This window comes from Anopheles marshallii, chromosome 2 (assembly GCF_943734725.1).
Source record: "Anopheles marshallii chromosome 2, idAnoMarsDA_429_01, whole genome shotgun sequence".
In the NCBI taxonomy this organism is placed as follows: domain Eukaryota; kingdom Metazoa; phylum Arthropoda; class Insecta; order Diptera; family Culicidae; genus Anopheles; species Anopheles marshallii.
The window spans coordinates 36,756,131-36,773,583 of record NC_071326.1 but is presented as its reverse complement, the minus strand read 5'-3'; the positions used below and the strand labels follow the sequence as shown (position 1 = coordinate 36,773,583).

At 39.9% G+C, this 17,453-nt stretch overlaps 2 protein-coding genes across 9 annotated transcripts in view; one reads left to right on the top strand and one right to left on the bottom strand.

The window, feature by feature from the left end:
- Positions 1 to 16,858, bottom strand: part of LOC128709835 (C-terminal-binding protein) — a 154,620-nt gene extending 137,762 nt beyond the window's left edge. The window contains exons 1-7 of one of the 8 annotated variants that reach the window (XR_008409893.1): positions 16,610 to 16,858; positions 16,224 to 16,529; positions 15,847 to 16,107; positions 15,625 to 15,765; positions 14,495 to 14,702; positions 13,456 to 13,629; positions 11,971 to 12,069 (exon numbers count right to left, since the gene is read on the bottom strand). Coding sequence is in view for 7 of the 8 variants with exons in the window: in XM_053804853.1 (XP_053660828.1) it covers positions 7,113 to 7,147; positions 13,456 to 13,629; positions 14,495 to 14,702; positions 15,625 to 15,765; positions 15,847 to 16,107; positions 16,224 to 16,529; positions 16,610 to 16,792 (1,308 nt within the window). In the remaining variant the exon portion in view is untranslated. Of the gene's footprint in view, positions 1 to 7,103; positions 7,148 to 11,949; positions 12,070 to 13,455; positions 13,674 to 14,494; positions 14,703 to 15,624; positions 15,766 to 15,846; positions 16,108 to 16,223; positions 16,530 to 16,609 lie in introns of those variants that run through there. The other 7 variants (XM_053804853.1, XM_053804854.1, XM_053804856.1 and 4 more) reach the window with 7 other exon arrangements.
- On the top strand, positions 5,496 to 6,329 carry LOC128709840 (NFU1 iron-sulfur cluster scaffold homolog, mitochondrial-like). The gene has a single exon (XM_053804864.1). The coding sequence runs from the start codon at positions 5,496 to 5,498 to the stop codon at positions 6,327 to 6,329; it is 834 nt and encodes a 277-aa protein (XP_053660839.1).
- Positions 16,859 to 17,453: the final 595 nt, after the last annotated feature.

The window sequence follows — 17,453 nt, the reverse complement described above, 5'->3', positions numbered from 1 at the left end:
CTCCATCAAGAGTAGTCATATTTCAACGAATTTTTCATCTCATTCATAAAGCGTCGTTATTCGTAGGATAATTTTAGGATCTCTGGATTATGATACTAGCAAGCGATAGGCTTATTCTTCTGTATCGGTCAGTCCAACGCACGGGGGATTGGTGTGGATGGGATTTTGGTCCGGTTCGTTTATGTGAAGACCGGTGCCGCTACCATCATGCCGCCTCAACAAGCGATAAGCATCCGTCAGGATATGGAAGAACTGCTCAAACATGCAATAAGTTGAATATTCGATCCTAAATTTTAATTTGTTTCTATTATTAATGTGCAACTTACTGAAACCAATCATATGTCAAATTGTTTAGCTTATTTAGAGTTAGTGTATTTCATCTTTTACGTATACGTATTTTTAACACAAACTGTGGCCGCGCGGTACAAGTTCGGTTTCCGTTTTTAACATAAACTATCTCTTTAGAGAGCGTAACACCGCTCTGTCACAACCCGCAATAGTAATAAGTGGGATTAAGTGTAAAAGTAATGCAGGAGATGAATGCAGCGACACACCTCCGTATCATAATTTTCCACTCAGAAGTCATACAAAACGCGCTTTAATACCGGATCTCAGTGAACCCTATTTCGCCACAGCGTTAAGTGAAGCAACGGAATGTAAACCAAAAACAAAAACACACACACAAGCAAATCTTGTTTTCTTTTCCTGTTTTGGCAAACCTCAACAATATTTTAATGCTTTTTTGTCGGTTAAGTGATGTTTAGCTAAAACAATGAAACGCGCGATTCCTAATGTCCTGATGAAACATTCACCATTCGTTTGAGTACCAAAATTTTATTCTGTAAGTCGCTAGTTGTGTGCACGAGTCTGCGTGCCAGATTTGGCATAACACTATATTTAAACTATTATCTTTATAATATTGGACTGACTGAAGCATAAGCGAGAAGGGTTTTACTATAGCGTTAGTCGGTGTGTGTGTGTGTTTAGTCTTGTAGTGTTTGATTTCAATTTTGATTTCGCTTAATTATAATCATTTTATAATGATCCAAAGTCGTGCAAGCGTATCGTCCATCTGGAAAACAAGTTTTACGTTTTACCGATATGTTTCAATGTGTTCTCCTGCTCCAAACAGCTTACTTTAAAAAAAACAACTTTGCTTTACTCTCTACCCGTAATGTGTTTGTTTTGATTAGTATGCAATAAAATACTTCCAAAAAGTGCTGTTTTATTTTGTTTTTTTTTTTGTAATTGTACTATTTCATTCATTTATTTCCTGTTTGCCCCTCTATTGACTACTTTATTATTTTATTACACATTTTCAGCCTCTTGCCGGAAACACGGCTAGTAGTGAACACTTGCTGAAACGTGAATGCATTTCCTAATCGATCTGATGATGGGGCATGTCCCAACCTTTTATCACACTATTATCATGAAACTACTGTACTACCGAGCAAATGGAACACGAACATAATCAACACATACAAGTAAGCGAATGTGAAATGTTAGTATGAAGCGGTATTTCGCGGTGAGTGTTGTGTGGCAGCGACTGTGCCTCAGCTCGATCGTTCAGTTCAGTTCTTCATAGTGAGCAAGTGATCGGGCCACGTAGCTTACATGCGTTGAGATAGCTAATGGACTAATCGGACTTCAAAGGAGCTATCGTTAAGGTAGTTTATGAGCCCTAGGTACGTATCACTAGGTACCATTTTGTTTCCTTACAAAACAAAACAAATACGCATTTATGATTAAACGCTCAAGAGCGATCGAATGTGCAAGGAATATGCGAGATGATAAAATAATCTTCCCTTTCGTTGATGTCTCCGGGTGGTAAAATCGTCCAAGAACAATCCATTTCATCATTGCGAATTGCAAGATTTAAGAAATGTATAAATCGTTTGCGAATTGAATGATTGCGGCAGGACTTTTTTATGTCATGGTTGTTATAAGAATGTTATACAAATATTGTTTAACGATGATTTTATCTCGTCGAGACATTGATTAGCATCCACATTTGAACAGGATAAACCACGCCGAAATAATGGTTACTAATTAGTTGTTTACTGCTTTTTAAAGATGTGGTCTTATGTGCAAAAATGGCTTGTGTTCTTTTAGATAATACATCTTGCATAAAATTAAAAAAAAACAGATTTAATCTCGCGTCCCTCGCGTGAATTACTTCCCAGATCACTTCAAGCCACATCACTGCGTGTCAAACACACGCGATTGATCTTTCTGTTTAGTAGGCTTTTGTTTGGTTTAGTTTAGTATTAATCTACCCGTTTGATCACTGTTCTGTAATTAATGTTAAAATATCTGTTGCTTTTCTGAGCTAACTGTCGAGATACGAGCTAGGGCTCATGAGCTACCACAACCATACTTCAATAAGTGATTAACCGGTTGATCGTATGAGCTTGAGGTCTGGTCAGGATGTTTTATTGATAATCATACTACCACGAGTAGTACTCCCATGAATATCACAACTGGTAGATGTACTACCATTGTATTTCTTGATACTACCTTTTTGAAACTCACGATCGCTTATAGAACTATCGCCACTCGAGTACCCCCTTTTCCGAGTATTAGACCACCTACCAACCAACCAGTTTTGTACGGTTGTTAGACAGCGACAGTGGCACACACTCGGCTCAAACTTGTATCTCGTAGCTACTGGTTGGTAGAGACCATAACAAATGATATGAAAGCATTTGATAGTACACACACTTTAGTAAAAACATAGTAGCAAAGGATGAAGATAACAGCATAAAGTATTAAACCTCCATATATATACACACACAATAGGTACAGTGCGCGTTTAACTTGTGTTCGAAAAAAAAAACAAGTAAAGTGAGCAAAAGTTTATAGTAATGGAGGAAGCAAACGAAAATGTTAACGGGACGTATGTTAACTTTATAAAATTATAAACATTACAGTAAGAATTTATTAAAACATAGCGAAACTAAATGGAACGAATCAATAGATAGCAAATTGAAATGAACAAACGATCCGTTTTGCAAACTGCAACAATACATGCTTAAACACACAAATGTGGCTCTACAGCGTTTCGGAAAACTGCACCCAAAAGCATTATAGTCTTTCTCTCTCTCTCTCTATTATTCTCCACTTCTCTTCCCTTACCTCATCTTCCTGGCCGGTTGGGAACATGTAGTTTGCCTTCTTCCGGTCCGGTGCAGTTTTCTCCTCACTCGCGTCTATACTTGTTGCTTACTACAAAGCATGATCCATCTTAAACATTAAAGTACTTACAAATAAAAGCAAACAACACACACCGTAGTAATAATATTAGCGGGGGTTTTTTACTACAACAAAAAAAAGAAAGCAAAAGATAATAATAGAATCACACATAAAAGAGAAAACATTTAAAAGTAAGAATGAACTACCAAATTTCGGTGAACATATTTCATAGTGAGTAAGTAAACGTAAATGCGTAAAGCAGCAAAACTCATGTTTACGGATCTTTTACAAAAAAAACAGTTAATACTAAAGTTACAACAACAGGTTAAACATGAGTCATCGACTGTGAAATTGAAAGTGAATTTTTACTAGTCAGGAGTAGAATGGGTGGGAAGAGAAGGAAGGGTATGCAATGTCAACCTTGTCCTCGGTAGCTCTCGTTACTTATCAAACTAGCACACAATCAATCATTCTTCTTAATACCTCAAACAACCATTTCAATAGTACTTTGATACAGCCTATCGCTACGTAAAACTACACTCCGCTTTTTTTTAACATTTCCACTACATATATTCGAGCATACTGGTGTGAGAGTTTTAGAAGAAAAATAAAAAACGACAAACCAACAAAACCATTCCTAACCAGGCACAATAAACCGGGGGAGGAATATTTTCCTAGCACCCGGGTGACAATAAAAGCGACATGCAACCGCACGGACATAAATCCTCCTCCAGCATATGCTGCTATTTAAGCACATGGGGAGATGAGCGACATGGAATAAAACCGAAATATGCCTTCCGGTGTTTTTGGACTTTGTATGGAGCGCATTTTTTATCTTAGCAAATGTCTTGGCCGACACGTGTTGCAACCGGTTTGCGGTTGGTGGCAATGTGAAAGATAAATCTACTTTCACGTTTAGTATAACGTAAAAGTACACACACGCACACATATGGTAGCAGAGAAAGAGAGAAATTGGAAACTGTTAAATGGTACTGTTTAGTATAAGACACAAAAGAAAGGGAAAGTGAACAGAACATGTGCCACAAAAAAAAAGCTCTAGCGCTCAAAAGATAACTTTACAAACTAACTCGTACATATTACACTGCGAGCAGGACACGCGCAAATAATCATACCGGCTCGACTGGACAACACAACATTATTTATACATAAATATAGCATACCTTCGAAAAGAAATGATAAACTACAGAATACTAATAATAAAACAACAAATAACACAAGCAATGGACAACGTGACAGCAAATGGAACCAATTTAGGAAGATATATACTAATATTACTACTACCACTACTACTACTACTACTACCAACATACTAGAAGCGAGCAGAAATGTCCTTAATCGAAATTAATATTCGTATTATCACAATAGGGAGCTGTTATCTTCGCTAAGCCAGGACGATATATCGTCTGTTTTCTTCTTCTGCTTGGTGGCAAATCAGGAACACTTTTAAAACGACAACCTCTTTTCGGGCGCAAATTGCATTACAGGGCCGTTCTTTCCTTCATTGAACTCATTATAAAAGAAAGAAGTAACAGAAGAAGAAGGAAAGTAATAGAGAAAGTTGATAAATATATTACTAAACAAAGAACTTTCTGGTCCACCTCTTTAAATGGGTTTCGTTTTCATTTGCCTGTTTTTTTTTTGGTTCTGGTTATGAAAGAAAATGGTGGAAGTTTATTTGTGATATTACAACAAAAAAAGTGAGACTTTACATCTGCTGGGTCAAACCTGCAGCTGCAACGATTCCGATGGGTGCGCGCAGTCGAGTTTTGGGTGAAAATTTATGACAAAGACAAGGATGACAAATTGATGACAGAATTCACTGTTCCTCGTGTTGAAGGCATCAGAATCAATCTCTGAGGATTTTTTTTTTTGAGGAGCATTTTAGTGATCCCGTCGAGAATCGTGCTGCTTTGTTCTGGATCCATGGGCTAGAGAAGGTTTTCATTCAAAATCTTGGTGATTGTGATGGGTACATAGTTTAGATGACTTTAGGAACATTTGATCCATATTATTGGATCGGATCGGATCAACCAGATCCACGTCCAATTTCCCATCACTATATCATTTGCAGCAGTCTCTGAAAGAGCTTGCTTGGATAGTCTTTTTTCCTTTGGTTTCTATGGAAACCGCTTATGGAACATATGTAAACCCTAGACAGTATCGTGTACGGTGTGCAAGAGAGCTAGCAATGACCAGTACTGTTTGCCTTCCAAGGAACCTTAATTAAAAGCAAGCGTAAACATTTTCGGAATCGCGCAATTCACCTGCGGTAGAAGGGTAACATGTTGCAAAGCACGAAAAATCTAGTCTGGAATTTACGTTCGGTGGCCAGCATCGGTTATGTCCGTTTGGCTAATGTCCCCACAAGCACACCCTCGTCCAGCACACTGTTGGTTGCTCACAGGAAAAATAATCTTCTGCACACGCGAGATGGGAAATTGATGCCACACAGCGTATGCAGAAGGGGGATGTTTATCCAGACACAGGACACACCGAACCCGGACAGTTTGAAGTTCCTGCCCGGAGTGTCCGTGCTGGAAAAGGGACAAACAATGGACTTCCCAGCCGTATCGTCGGCTCGGTGTAGCCCACTCGCAAAGCTTCTGTTCCGCGTCGAAGGTGTCCAGTCGGTGTTCTTCGGCAGTGAATTTGTAACCATCACCAAGCAGGAAGATGCCGAATGGCGCACCATCAAACCGGAAGTGTTTGCCGTAATAATGGACTTTTTCGCGTCCGGATTGCCGGTGGTAACGGATGCAACGCCCAACCTGGACACGCAGTGCAACGAGAACGACGATGAAACGGTGAGGATGATTAAGGAGCTGCTCGATTCACGTATTCGCCCGACCGTGCAGGAGGACGGTGGCGACATCATCTTCGTCGGATTCGAGGACGGGACTGTAAAGCTGAAATTGCAAGGTTCCTGCTCGTCCTGTTCGAGCTCGATCGTGACGCTGAAGAACGGTGTGCAGAACATGCTGCAATTTTACATCCCGGAGGTGGTAGCGGTCGAACAGGTGACGGACGAGGTGGACAAGATGGCGGAAGAGGAATTTTCCCGCCTGGAGCAACAGATTCGCCAGAAGGAAGAACCGACGGCGGAGAACAAAACTTAGTCGCGTGAAGCTTTAGAACAGTGGAAACAGTTTCTCAACCACACATACGCACGCATAAACGTAAATAATAAATCATAATAAGGAAAAAATAAACACCCCCAACCGATTACGTTTTTCGTGTATTTATTTCAGGTTTATCATTCGTCGTCATTTTTCTCTCCCGCTCGTTACACCATCCTTTAGTACATCTTAGCTCCTTGTTTTGTTTGTTTTACCTTTTCTGGTAGCATCTGCACTGTGAATGTTTCTTCTTCTTTTTGTTGTTGCTGTTGCTTTAAGTTTCTTCTCCTATACTTTCTTCGAACGCTTAATTTCACGCTTACTCTGTTTTTGTGTGTTGTGTTTCTTCCTTAAATTTTAGCATGTTTTTGTCTCTTACAGGTCAAACACAGATTTCTTTACCGAATTTCACTTACCTTTCTACTATGCTAACCATACGTTCTATTCTTTTTTTTCTCCAAATCGCATTTTCTCTCTCTCTCTCTCTCTCTCTCTCTCTCTCTCTCTCTCTTGCTCTTCTTTTCCATGTTACTTCCCTTCAGTTAGAGTTGTTAGTTATGCTGAAATTTCTTACAATACTCTTTCGCTTCTATTCTCGCTCCCTTTCTTTTTATCGTACTCCATTTTGTTCTAGTAGATTCCTTACAATTGTTGGTTTGAATGTGTATGTGTGTGGGTGTGTGTGTGTGTGCGTATTGTGTGTTTTGTTGTTCACATTTTCATTTTACTGGTTTACGCTTTTCCTCGTTTTTTTCTCTCTCTTCTTCTCATTTATCAGTTCATTCAAGTAGTTCCCGCTAAGAGTTTCGCAGCAATCTCTGAAGGGATGAAAGTTGAAGAAAGTTTCTCATATTATACCATGTTGGAACTGGTGCATGTTTACACTACTCTTCTGCAGACGCAGCACGAGCAAAGGGAGAGGGGGTTTGTGGGGGGGAGGAAGAGTTACAGGATTTTGTTGTTGGGTGTATGTGTGTGCGGTTGTATAGACATATGTGTTGTACGTGTGCGTTCATGTGAGATGTATGTGGTTCCGGGTGCGGGATAGGTAAGGATGGGTGTATTTGAACAACAGAAGCCAATGGAGGAGAGAAGAAAAAAAACAAAAACAGTAGAGAAGGAAAGTAAACAAATGAAACAGTATCGATTTACATGCGCTTATTATTTGGCATTGCCCGTTTTGTTTGAAGGAGTGTTGTTTTGCTTTGTTTTGTTGTCGCCTTTTTCAAGCTGTTGTATATACTTTTTTTGTGTTTTTAGCGGGAGATGTTGTATATGTGGAGTGCAAATGAGTAAGAATACTGTGTGTTGTTAGTGTTTCTACGTCATACAATATCAGCCATTTGTTTAGTCCATTATTCCAAGTCCACTATGCACGGAACAGTTCCATCATTCTTTTCCTCTCTATTATCTTACTTCTGCAATAGTCAGCCATCTCAAACACACTTGTAAATGAACCAAAATTGCAAACAAAAAAAGAATACAAAAGAAAACAATGTTTTGCACCGATGCAGCACAAACACACCATTTAATCAATATCACATCAAATGAGATCCATTCCTTATCAGTTTGATAGTCAAACGAAAGGAATTTCACACATAATGACTTTTGAATAACTCTGATCAAGATGAGTTTCTAAAAAAAAAAGGAAAACATTCACAACACAAATATTCTATATCTTTCCGCCTTATGTTACATATAAAGTCCCTTCACGGGTGTAAATGTTGCCAGAACGGATCACGGAACACAACCCGGAAGTGGATGTCAACCATAAAAAAAATATACCGCGAAAGGTGATCTGAACAGGAAGATAGCACAGATAAAGTACAACGGCTGACATGCATATTGACGTACAAAAGGATTAGTAGGAGGCCGGGTGTGGTGTGGTTACTATGTTAACTAACAATCACCTCGCACTATGTCGCCGCATACTTTTCCGTTTTCCTCTCACACATTTTCATCTCGCCTAATAGCCCAAATAATTGTTGATTTGTTGTTTCTGTTATTTTCGTTTGCCTTTTCTTTTTGCTACGAGTTTGTTCCTTCTGCGAAGGTTTACCAAATAGTCAACCTGTTTGTTTGTCCTTTTCGATCTTTTCTAACACCACCTCTCCATGTCCTTTAGTAATGTTTCTTCATCTAACCAATGCATGACACCCCCTAGATGCAGCATAACATAGCAACATCATCAAGCTACTATTGCAACATATCATGGCCTACTACTTAAGCAACAGTGTGTGTTTGCGTATGATGTGCAGTATGCAAAGAAAATAAAGAATGAAGCATTATTTCATTTTCACTTCCACTATTCACTAATGTCAGTGTACGAGTGAGTGTGCGTGTACGTGTGCATGTGTATAGGTGTACAAGGAAAGATGGGATCGACGCTATGGGAAACGCTAAATACACACCAACAATGTCGTGTGTATGATTGTACTGAATTATGACCAACCAATTAAGTATAGACGTCCGGGGTATGAAGTGTAAAGCGAAAAACAAAACATTACACAAATAAGTAAATTACACTCCGCTCCGTTGTCTGTTGGCGACGATATTTCGCTTACGTGGCGGTTAATCGCAGCATGCACCACACCGCCTACTCATTTTTATCCGTTTGCCCTAAGCTCTGTGCACACCGATGTGTTTCTCCTCCTTCGTTCGTTGTTACGTTCTGGTCCGAACGCAGCCAAGCGCCAGCTTTGCCTTCATCTTGGACGAGGCTGTTGAGGACGAAGTCTACTTTGCCTCGAAGAGAACTTAACACACGCACACAACCCCTTCCTTTATTGATCCATATAGTGCGTGATCATTTGGTTTCGAATATATCCGAGAACCATCTTGCTCTTTCAATCTCATTTTACCCCCTACATTTTCCCGCCGTAGATACGCAAACAGAAAAGAAAAAACGACCATTCTACACACACATTAGCACGTGTTTCGTCAAGAATTAATTTTATTGTTTTTTTTTGTTGCTGTTTGTTTTTGTTTTGACAAATGAAGCCTTTGCATACTGTGAACCGAGCGTATTTCTCTCTTATAGACAATTAAAAACAAATAAAAAAACGAAGCACATTGGTTTGCATTACTATGCAGCCGCTACTATTTGCGTCGTCCCTGCGTGTTGTGCCTGGTCACAAATTTGCATAATGTCTGTGTGTGTGTCACTCTACCATACAGAAGGACAGTACTTAAATTAAAAAAAACACACATGTATGCTTGCTTGTTTGTTTTGGGACCAAAAACGAAAAGTGAAGGAGTTGCTCTATAAAGATAACGCAAGCACGGTGTAGTTGCGCCTGTACATATATCACACCACGTTTCCTTTGTATTATATATGCAACTTGGAATTCCATAAGAAGTATTTTGTTTTTATCTCTAGACTTTACGTTCTAGAAATACCGCCAATGAAGGAAATGGTGTGTGCAGCAGACAATCTCTAGGCTCGGGGTTCAATTATCGCATGGTTGGAAAATTATAGGATCCAGTAACTTCTGCTCTATTCGTACGCTTATGATCCGTGGGGAAATATTTACGCTTCTCGGTACCAGCTCCTACTTTAATCCTTTTCGCGCAAAAGATACAATGCGCATACACACACACACATACTCCCCAAACACACATTGCGGGGAGGGACTGTTCTCCTTAACTGTTCCTAACATTCTGACATTTCTGTTCTAGTTACCATTGGTCTTGCAGGATGTTTTTTATTGATGTTATTCTCTGACTTGCTTTGATTGCTTCTCAATCAAGATGACGACACCCTTTGGGGTGTGACACGCCTTGGTGTCACGTGGGGATGTATTACAATTCAAAAATGATCATTCATCGCTTTCGCTCACACATCACGCACACATTCTCCCGTTCATTTACAACCATTCAAACCTTATGCTAAACAAATTAACTTGCTGCGCTCACCTGAGTGGCTGAGTGTTGTGTATTAGCGTTTCTTCAACAGCGGTGTTTTAAAACTGTGACTTCTCTCTTGCTTGCTTTTTACCACTAGACTATCTTCTGCCCGATTACAGTGCAATTACGGTGCGCGGTTCAAATCACGTTTCAGAACTGTCTAATTAAAGTCACAGACAGTCCGCCTCCTTAGACAAAGCTAGACTGCGGGAGGGGCCTACGGTCCGGTAACGGGTATGAAGCCAAATAAAAGGAAGAAAGAAAATAGTTGTGTTTTTTACATTATTATTTATCGACAAAACTCCTCAAAAGTGTTATGTATATCCTTCGTTACATTGCCTACTGCGAAAGAAACTATTGCATATTATTTTTCTGCCTGTCTTGCAACGTCGTGCAAGGGTTTTTTGTGTTTATGTGTACTGTTTTTATCCCTTTCTATGCCCCATTCTTTTGCTACCTCTTTTGCTTCTTCGTGTTTGTTGCACTAATGTATAGCGCAAGTGAGTTCACACCACTTTTATAATTATTATCAATTATTATTATCAATTACACATTAATTCTCTTGTTTTTATCCCCCATAATTCATATCTTACCTACCTCCGAATGTGTGTGTATATGCATGTGTTTTATGTGTTGTTGTTTGTCTTCTTTTATCTATTTATTGAACTGTGTAAATTGTGTATGTGTGTTGGCAATTCAAGTTTGTGTTTGTGTTCATGTGTTGCGGGGGAGGAAGCGTTGTCAAACACTCGTGGAAATATACTTGTCTTCACCTACCCCTCCTACTACCGTTTTGTATGTGTTGTGTATGTATTCGTTACTTGTTTATGGATGGTGTGTGTGTGTGTGATTTTGTATTTGTATGCGTATGTAAGTTAGTTAGTAGTATGTTTAATAGCATTATCATCTTTCTACTCTTAATTTATTCTAAATTTTCGTACACAATGTATTTCATTTCTCTCTCGCTATCCTCCTCTCTTTCTCTCTCGCTTTTTGTCAAGGACAAAAAAGCTCATTAAACAATAAAAAATAAAATCCTTTCTTATATACGTAACTAGTGCTTGCTTTTACCTTCTTTTTTTTCTTGAATTTCGCTGTTTTTCTATTTCATATCTCAACTGCTTTTATTTATAGAATTACAATTCACATTTTGTTTTGTCAAATAATAGTATATAAACTAATACACCTTTCTTCGTTATCTTTTGATGCAATGTTACCCAATATTTCCTCAAATTGCTGGCTGTTATGCAGTTTTTTTTTTTGCTAACGTTTGTTTCCTTCTGTTGCGTATGTATGGAGATGTACGTGTGTCTGTAGTTTTTATTGCATTTTACAAGTTTGCCGTATTTTGCGCTGTTATCATCCGTTTTTTTAATGTTTTTTGTTGTTGCTTTGCATTTGCATAAGAGTTTCTCGATCTAAGAAAATTCTTCATATATACTTCATTATTCTTATGCATTTCTACAGTTCATTACAAAGGGGTCACATTTGCTTATTTTGTTTTCGTTTTACATACATATATTTTGCCCTGGGAAAGTCTGAGACCTCTAGTGCTGGATCTGTGTTTGTGTGGCTGTGTGGCTGGGGGTTCATGTATCTGCCTAACTCTCCTTTCCTGGTTCTCTTGCCAGGGGTGTGTATGTGTGTGATTGTGTACATCATGGTGTATTTTAGATGAAAATTTTCTTCATTTTCTTTTTGCATCTTGTTGTTACATTGTAAAGGTAGTAGCAGCATATATATAATATTATTTTCATTACGATAAAAACTAATGTACTTCTGATGGTTCCGGCTTAACCGAATGATGATTACTTGGATCTGGGGCACTAAGAGGCTGTTGATTTGTGTGCATTTTTTGTGTGTTTGTAATTCGGCGCGCAGAGGTAGTAGTACAGTAGAGGTAGTTCGAATCGCAGCGAAAAATGGATGCGGATGCGGAAAAAGAGGATAAATGGATAGAGAACGTACCGATTAGTAAGAGTTAGGTGTATGAAAACACAAAAAGAGATTCAACTACAACAACCGATACCATCTGTTGTTCACCAGCAACACACACGCAGATGGATTTGTGGAGGAATGTAAAGTAAAACGAGAATCATAAGGAACCATCCTGAGTTTGATTACGATGGGGAAGAAGAATAGAGGAACAGAACGGAGGACATGGGAAGAAAGAAAGAATACATTATCACTATACTACTGCTACACACAAAGAGATTGTGTAGGGAGAAAAGAATATCAGAAAATTAAATCTTCAACTCTTATTAAAGTTCCATAGATGGGTAAAATAACTCTTTTGTTAAGTTACCCTATTGCCACCAACTCATCAACTCAATAATCACACTTTTTTTAATCAAAAATAATACTAAAAACTGTCGCTTTATAAACCAAGGACAAAAACGCCAAGCAAGAATCACTGGAGCACAATAATCAATGTGTGTTTTGTAAAAAAAATAGTTCTAAAAATGGTCAGATTATAACAAGAATTTCTTTAATTAATGTTAATTAAAGAAATCAATTAGAACTAAAGTAACGAAAACTTCTTTGGCAAATCCCTTTCACTCCGTTAAAAACTCTTTTTTTATGATCGTTCTTTCTTCGTCCTTTCGCTCTTCGAAAATTCTCGTCCCGATCATTTTTGGCAAGTGGGCCTTACTAACAGCGCTTTCTATAGGCAATTATATAAAGAAAAATACCGTATACACTCATGTAATAACATGGAGAGGCGACAAATGCAACTTGCTAACGAAACTATAAAATCGGAACAGAAACAAAACGGAAGATACATGGATAAGGGGTACACACGGTGGTAAAAGATAAATCTTACTAAAAGGTAGTAAATGTGTGCGGCACTAAATGTACGTAGAAGAAACAACACGATATCACTGATTGACGACAGTGTGGTTTAAGGATGATCGTTAAACTAAAAATTAAGAAAACAATTATTGCAACGAAGCAAAATTGGTTAACGCTGTCGCTGGCGTTTTTCATGCTAAGATCACAGACTAATCCTAGACATCAACAGATCGATCGTTAAATTGATCACCACTCATGATATTCTATTGTTTTTCTGCAACATTTAGTTTGGCACAGCTTACCAATTCGCTCCTGGTAGCGAGATTAGTTAAGGTAGTGGGGTTAATGGTAATGATCGTGATGGTGGTGCCGACAGTGGACGGTAGTTGTTGTAGTAGTTTCGGAGAAGGAGGAGGTGGTATAATACCTTGTGGTGGTGGCGCTGTAACAGCGGAAACAGGCGGTATTACGGCAACGGACGGTGGCGGGGGACCGCCGCCGCTGGGTGGCGCATGCGATCCTGCACTGTGTGGTGCCTCGAGCGGTGTTGTACTATGGGCTTGCTGTAATCCACCTGAATAATAGCCGCCATTTATACCAGCTATAAGTTTTTTTCTTGATTTGTAAATTATTATTTCACTTTTTCTGCGTATATGAGATTTTGTTTTTCATTAAATAGAAAAATTTTGTTCTTCAATGTACTGTTTTTGTTTTTTTTTTGGTTTAGTATACAACAATTTGGTTAAGTTTGTGGTTTGTTTAGAAATTAAAAAGCATGACAATGAACAACATCACTAGGGGACAGTAATAGTTTTTACTATTTTTGTTAATCATTGTTTTACTGTTTTGTGGGGATTTGGCATTTGTGTGGAATCAGTTGTTGTTGGTGGTGGGAGTTGGTTGTGGGTGAAGTTTGGTGGGTGGAGATGTTCATCGAAAAGAATCGAAGCGAAAGGTGTGAGAGAACGCAAAATCGCTTTCAGCTATTTTGTTTCTTCTGTAATTTTCTTTTGCTCGAAATATACACAAAAAATATGTAGGACAAGATCACCAAGTCTTTCTCTAGGCGCTTCATTCAGTCTATGAGTTTCGCCCTTTTCACAATTAAATGAAAATTTACGGAGTTTAGTATGTTAAGCAACTGTTTTAATGTACGTTCTAGTAATTGTGTAAAAGTAGTGTAGATGTGTGTGTGTGTTTTTTTTTTCGTTGTGGATGTGTCTGGTTGTTGTGTGAGCTGTGATCGATGACTGCGAGTAGGAGTTTTTATGGAAGAATTTAATATTCTTGTATGTGTGTAATGTTTGACATGTATGTGTGTGTAATATGTGACCCTGATGCATTATCGGCAGTAGAGCAATGGAGAGCATGTGTTCGTATTGTGTATCGAAGTAAAGACAGCGTAACGACAACGACAACAAACAGAAAACAACAAACAACAAATCGGACAACCTGTGACTACTAACCTTCTGAGTATCCGCCGGCTCCACCGCCCGTCGACGAACGCAGGAAGTATTCCTTGTTCACGCAGTTCCGGAGACACTCCGGTATATTGCCAATGATTGCCCGTCGGATTTCGCTCGCCGCCATCTCGCGCAGTTCCGTCGTGGCCGCTTCGCTGTAGAAGGCAGCGTGTGGCGTGCAGAGCAGGTTGGGGGCATCTTTCAGGGCACCCTGTGATTCCGTTGCGTTCCAGGTATTCAACATTCAAATCCATGTTTTAGTAGGGTGGCGTTCGTTACGTACATAAAAAGAGAGAATTAACCATATCACATTAGCAAAAACTGATTGTATCGAATCTGCAAATGACTTCCTCCCGATTCTCCTTTCAGAGCGGTTGAAGCCATTGGCATACTTGGGTTTTCACTCGCTACATTCTTTGTCCTTTCCACGCAAGATTGTGCAGACGTGCACGGGTTGGTTCGTAGATTGGGCTCGTCATGAAATTATTGCACGCATTTCAAAATTAAGCTTGCCAGTGCGTAGCAATTGTTGCTATTGAATATCGCGATCTTCAACGATCTCTCCCTTTCCACGTCTGCTGCAATCTTCGCATGAAAAGAACTTTGTTGTTCGTTAGTACGCAAATGAGAAATGATGCCCTAGCCGGAATTGGGTTAGTAATACTAAAGCGCGTTTGTGTACGTATGTTGTTGTTTTTGATTTCAATGTCCCCTTCATTGCTTAGCCAATATAGAACTAAACATGTTATTGGATCGGTTATAGGAAAGTTATTTTTATCATCTAAAATACCTTACTAAATTCGATCCTCGAATTGGCTTAAAGTTGATACGAAGTTAAATAATGTTCTCTTATGGATAATGTTATTCTATGGTTAATTTTATGATATGCATACATGGGATGATATAAAATCCTGAATGAATCAAGCGTGGTAAAGTAATTTGCATGAATAAACTGACTCAAGCTACTGACTTCTTATGAAAATTCGTTATCTTGAAACTACCGATGTATTCTTGTACGAACGGTCAGTACAGAGGGATGAGAAAAGCGGTATGGGTGATACAACTAACAAAAACAATAGCATCAACACAAACGGTATGTAGAGAAAAAAGATAGTATAAGTAGTAGAATAAACCTGAAATACATTGTATGGCTCATTCTCATGAACGTCTAGTGCTGCCGCCCGGATTCGACCTTGCTTCAGTGCGACGGCTAGCGCCTCGTCATCCACCAAGCCACCGCGTGCCGTATTTACCAGGAATGCACCGGGTCTCATCTACAATGGTAAGCAAACATTAACATTGATTGATACACACGTTGTGATCGAGTTGCGAATGGGATCGCAGAGCATCCGTACCTGTTTAATCGTAAACTCATTGATAAGGTGATGATTATGTTCATTTAATGTACAGTGCAGCGAGACGCAATCGGAGTGGAACAGCAGTTCTTGCAGTGTGTAGACGCGGTTGAGTCCGAGCGATTTCTCGATACCGTCCGGCAGGTACGGATCGTAGAAGCTCACATTGAAGCCGAATACTTTTGCTCGCAGCGCGACCGCACTGCCAATGCGTCCCAGTCCAACCAACCCAAGTGTATCACCGCGTATTCTGGCACATCCCTGAAACAAAATATCGTAAAAAAAATCATTAAACTTTCAAGCATCAACTCCAAACGTGATGATCATGAACTAGCCAACTTTCTGAGCCGATCTGGTCCACAGTACCATAAACTTACCTGCGCTGCATCTCGCACCTGTTCCGGGCCCGTAAATTTCTTGCCTTCTCGCACCATGTTCGCCAACCAATAGGTCCGCCGGTAAAGGTTCAGGATCAAGCACATGGTCGTGTCGGCGACCTCCTCGACGCCGTACCCGGGCACATTGCAGACGGCGATACCGAGCTCGCCGGCCGCCTTCACGTCAATATTATCGACTCCGCTTCCAATCCGGACGATTATCCGGAGGGCTTTGAACTTTTCCAGATCCTCCTTCGTCAGAATGATTGTGTGCCACATCAGTGCGCCGACGGCTTCGTTTAATACCTGTGTTGTGTTGTACAAGTACGAATTAGTAAAAGCGACCCGAGTCGAGTGCACTGCATGGCAAATGCAATAATGCTTACTTTTTCATGAATCTCTGATGTGCTCTGTGCATCGCAGAATGCAACCGTGGCCACATCCTTCAGTATGGGCATCTCAATCGAACAGTCGCGCCCATCGAGCAGGGCGACCAGTGGGCGCGATTGCATCGGTCCGTTCGAAATTGGCCCGCGGACGTCACCCAGACGTGATCGTTTCGGCATCATTGTTGTTCCAACCAACGCTCTTCTGCCCGGCCAGACGTTCGGCTCGGTTTGTGCGCTTGTTTACTTCCGCGTATTCCGCCGCGTGCGAACCACCTTCCCAACACCAACCAGTCCAGTTCCGCGTCCCGTCCTTCTTCACTCACTCAACACACAGGAACACAGGAAATTCTATCCTGTCCTATTGTTGTGATTTTTTCCCTCTCTTCTGCACTCTTTGTCCTCCAAACAAGCACTTACTGTAATGCACCAAATGTTAAGAAGAATTCACTCAGGAGAACAAACAAAAACACCAAGACTGCCGGAAATGCTAGTAGTTCTTGGTGTTAAGAACCAAGGATCTGTTGCTCGCGCTACTATGCAAGAGCAAAGCTGTTTAGTACACGCACACAACACCGTCGTTGCTTTCGCATGCACTACTGCATACACACTTCCCGCTGCTGTTGGTACACACTTTTCCCACACATTCACACTCGAACACACACTCGGCGCTTGTTATGATCTGTCGCTTTTCTGCCGATCATACAGTAGTCCCCGAGTCCTTGGGTACGCTTCTGGACGAATGTGTCGAAACAAAACACCATAAACATTTGCTGTTTCAACTAAATAAAACAAAAAAAACAAAAGGAAACGATCGCTTTAATTTTTAAAATCGTATAATACA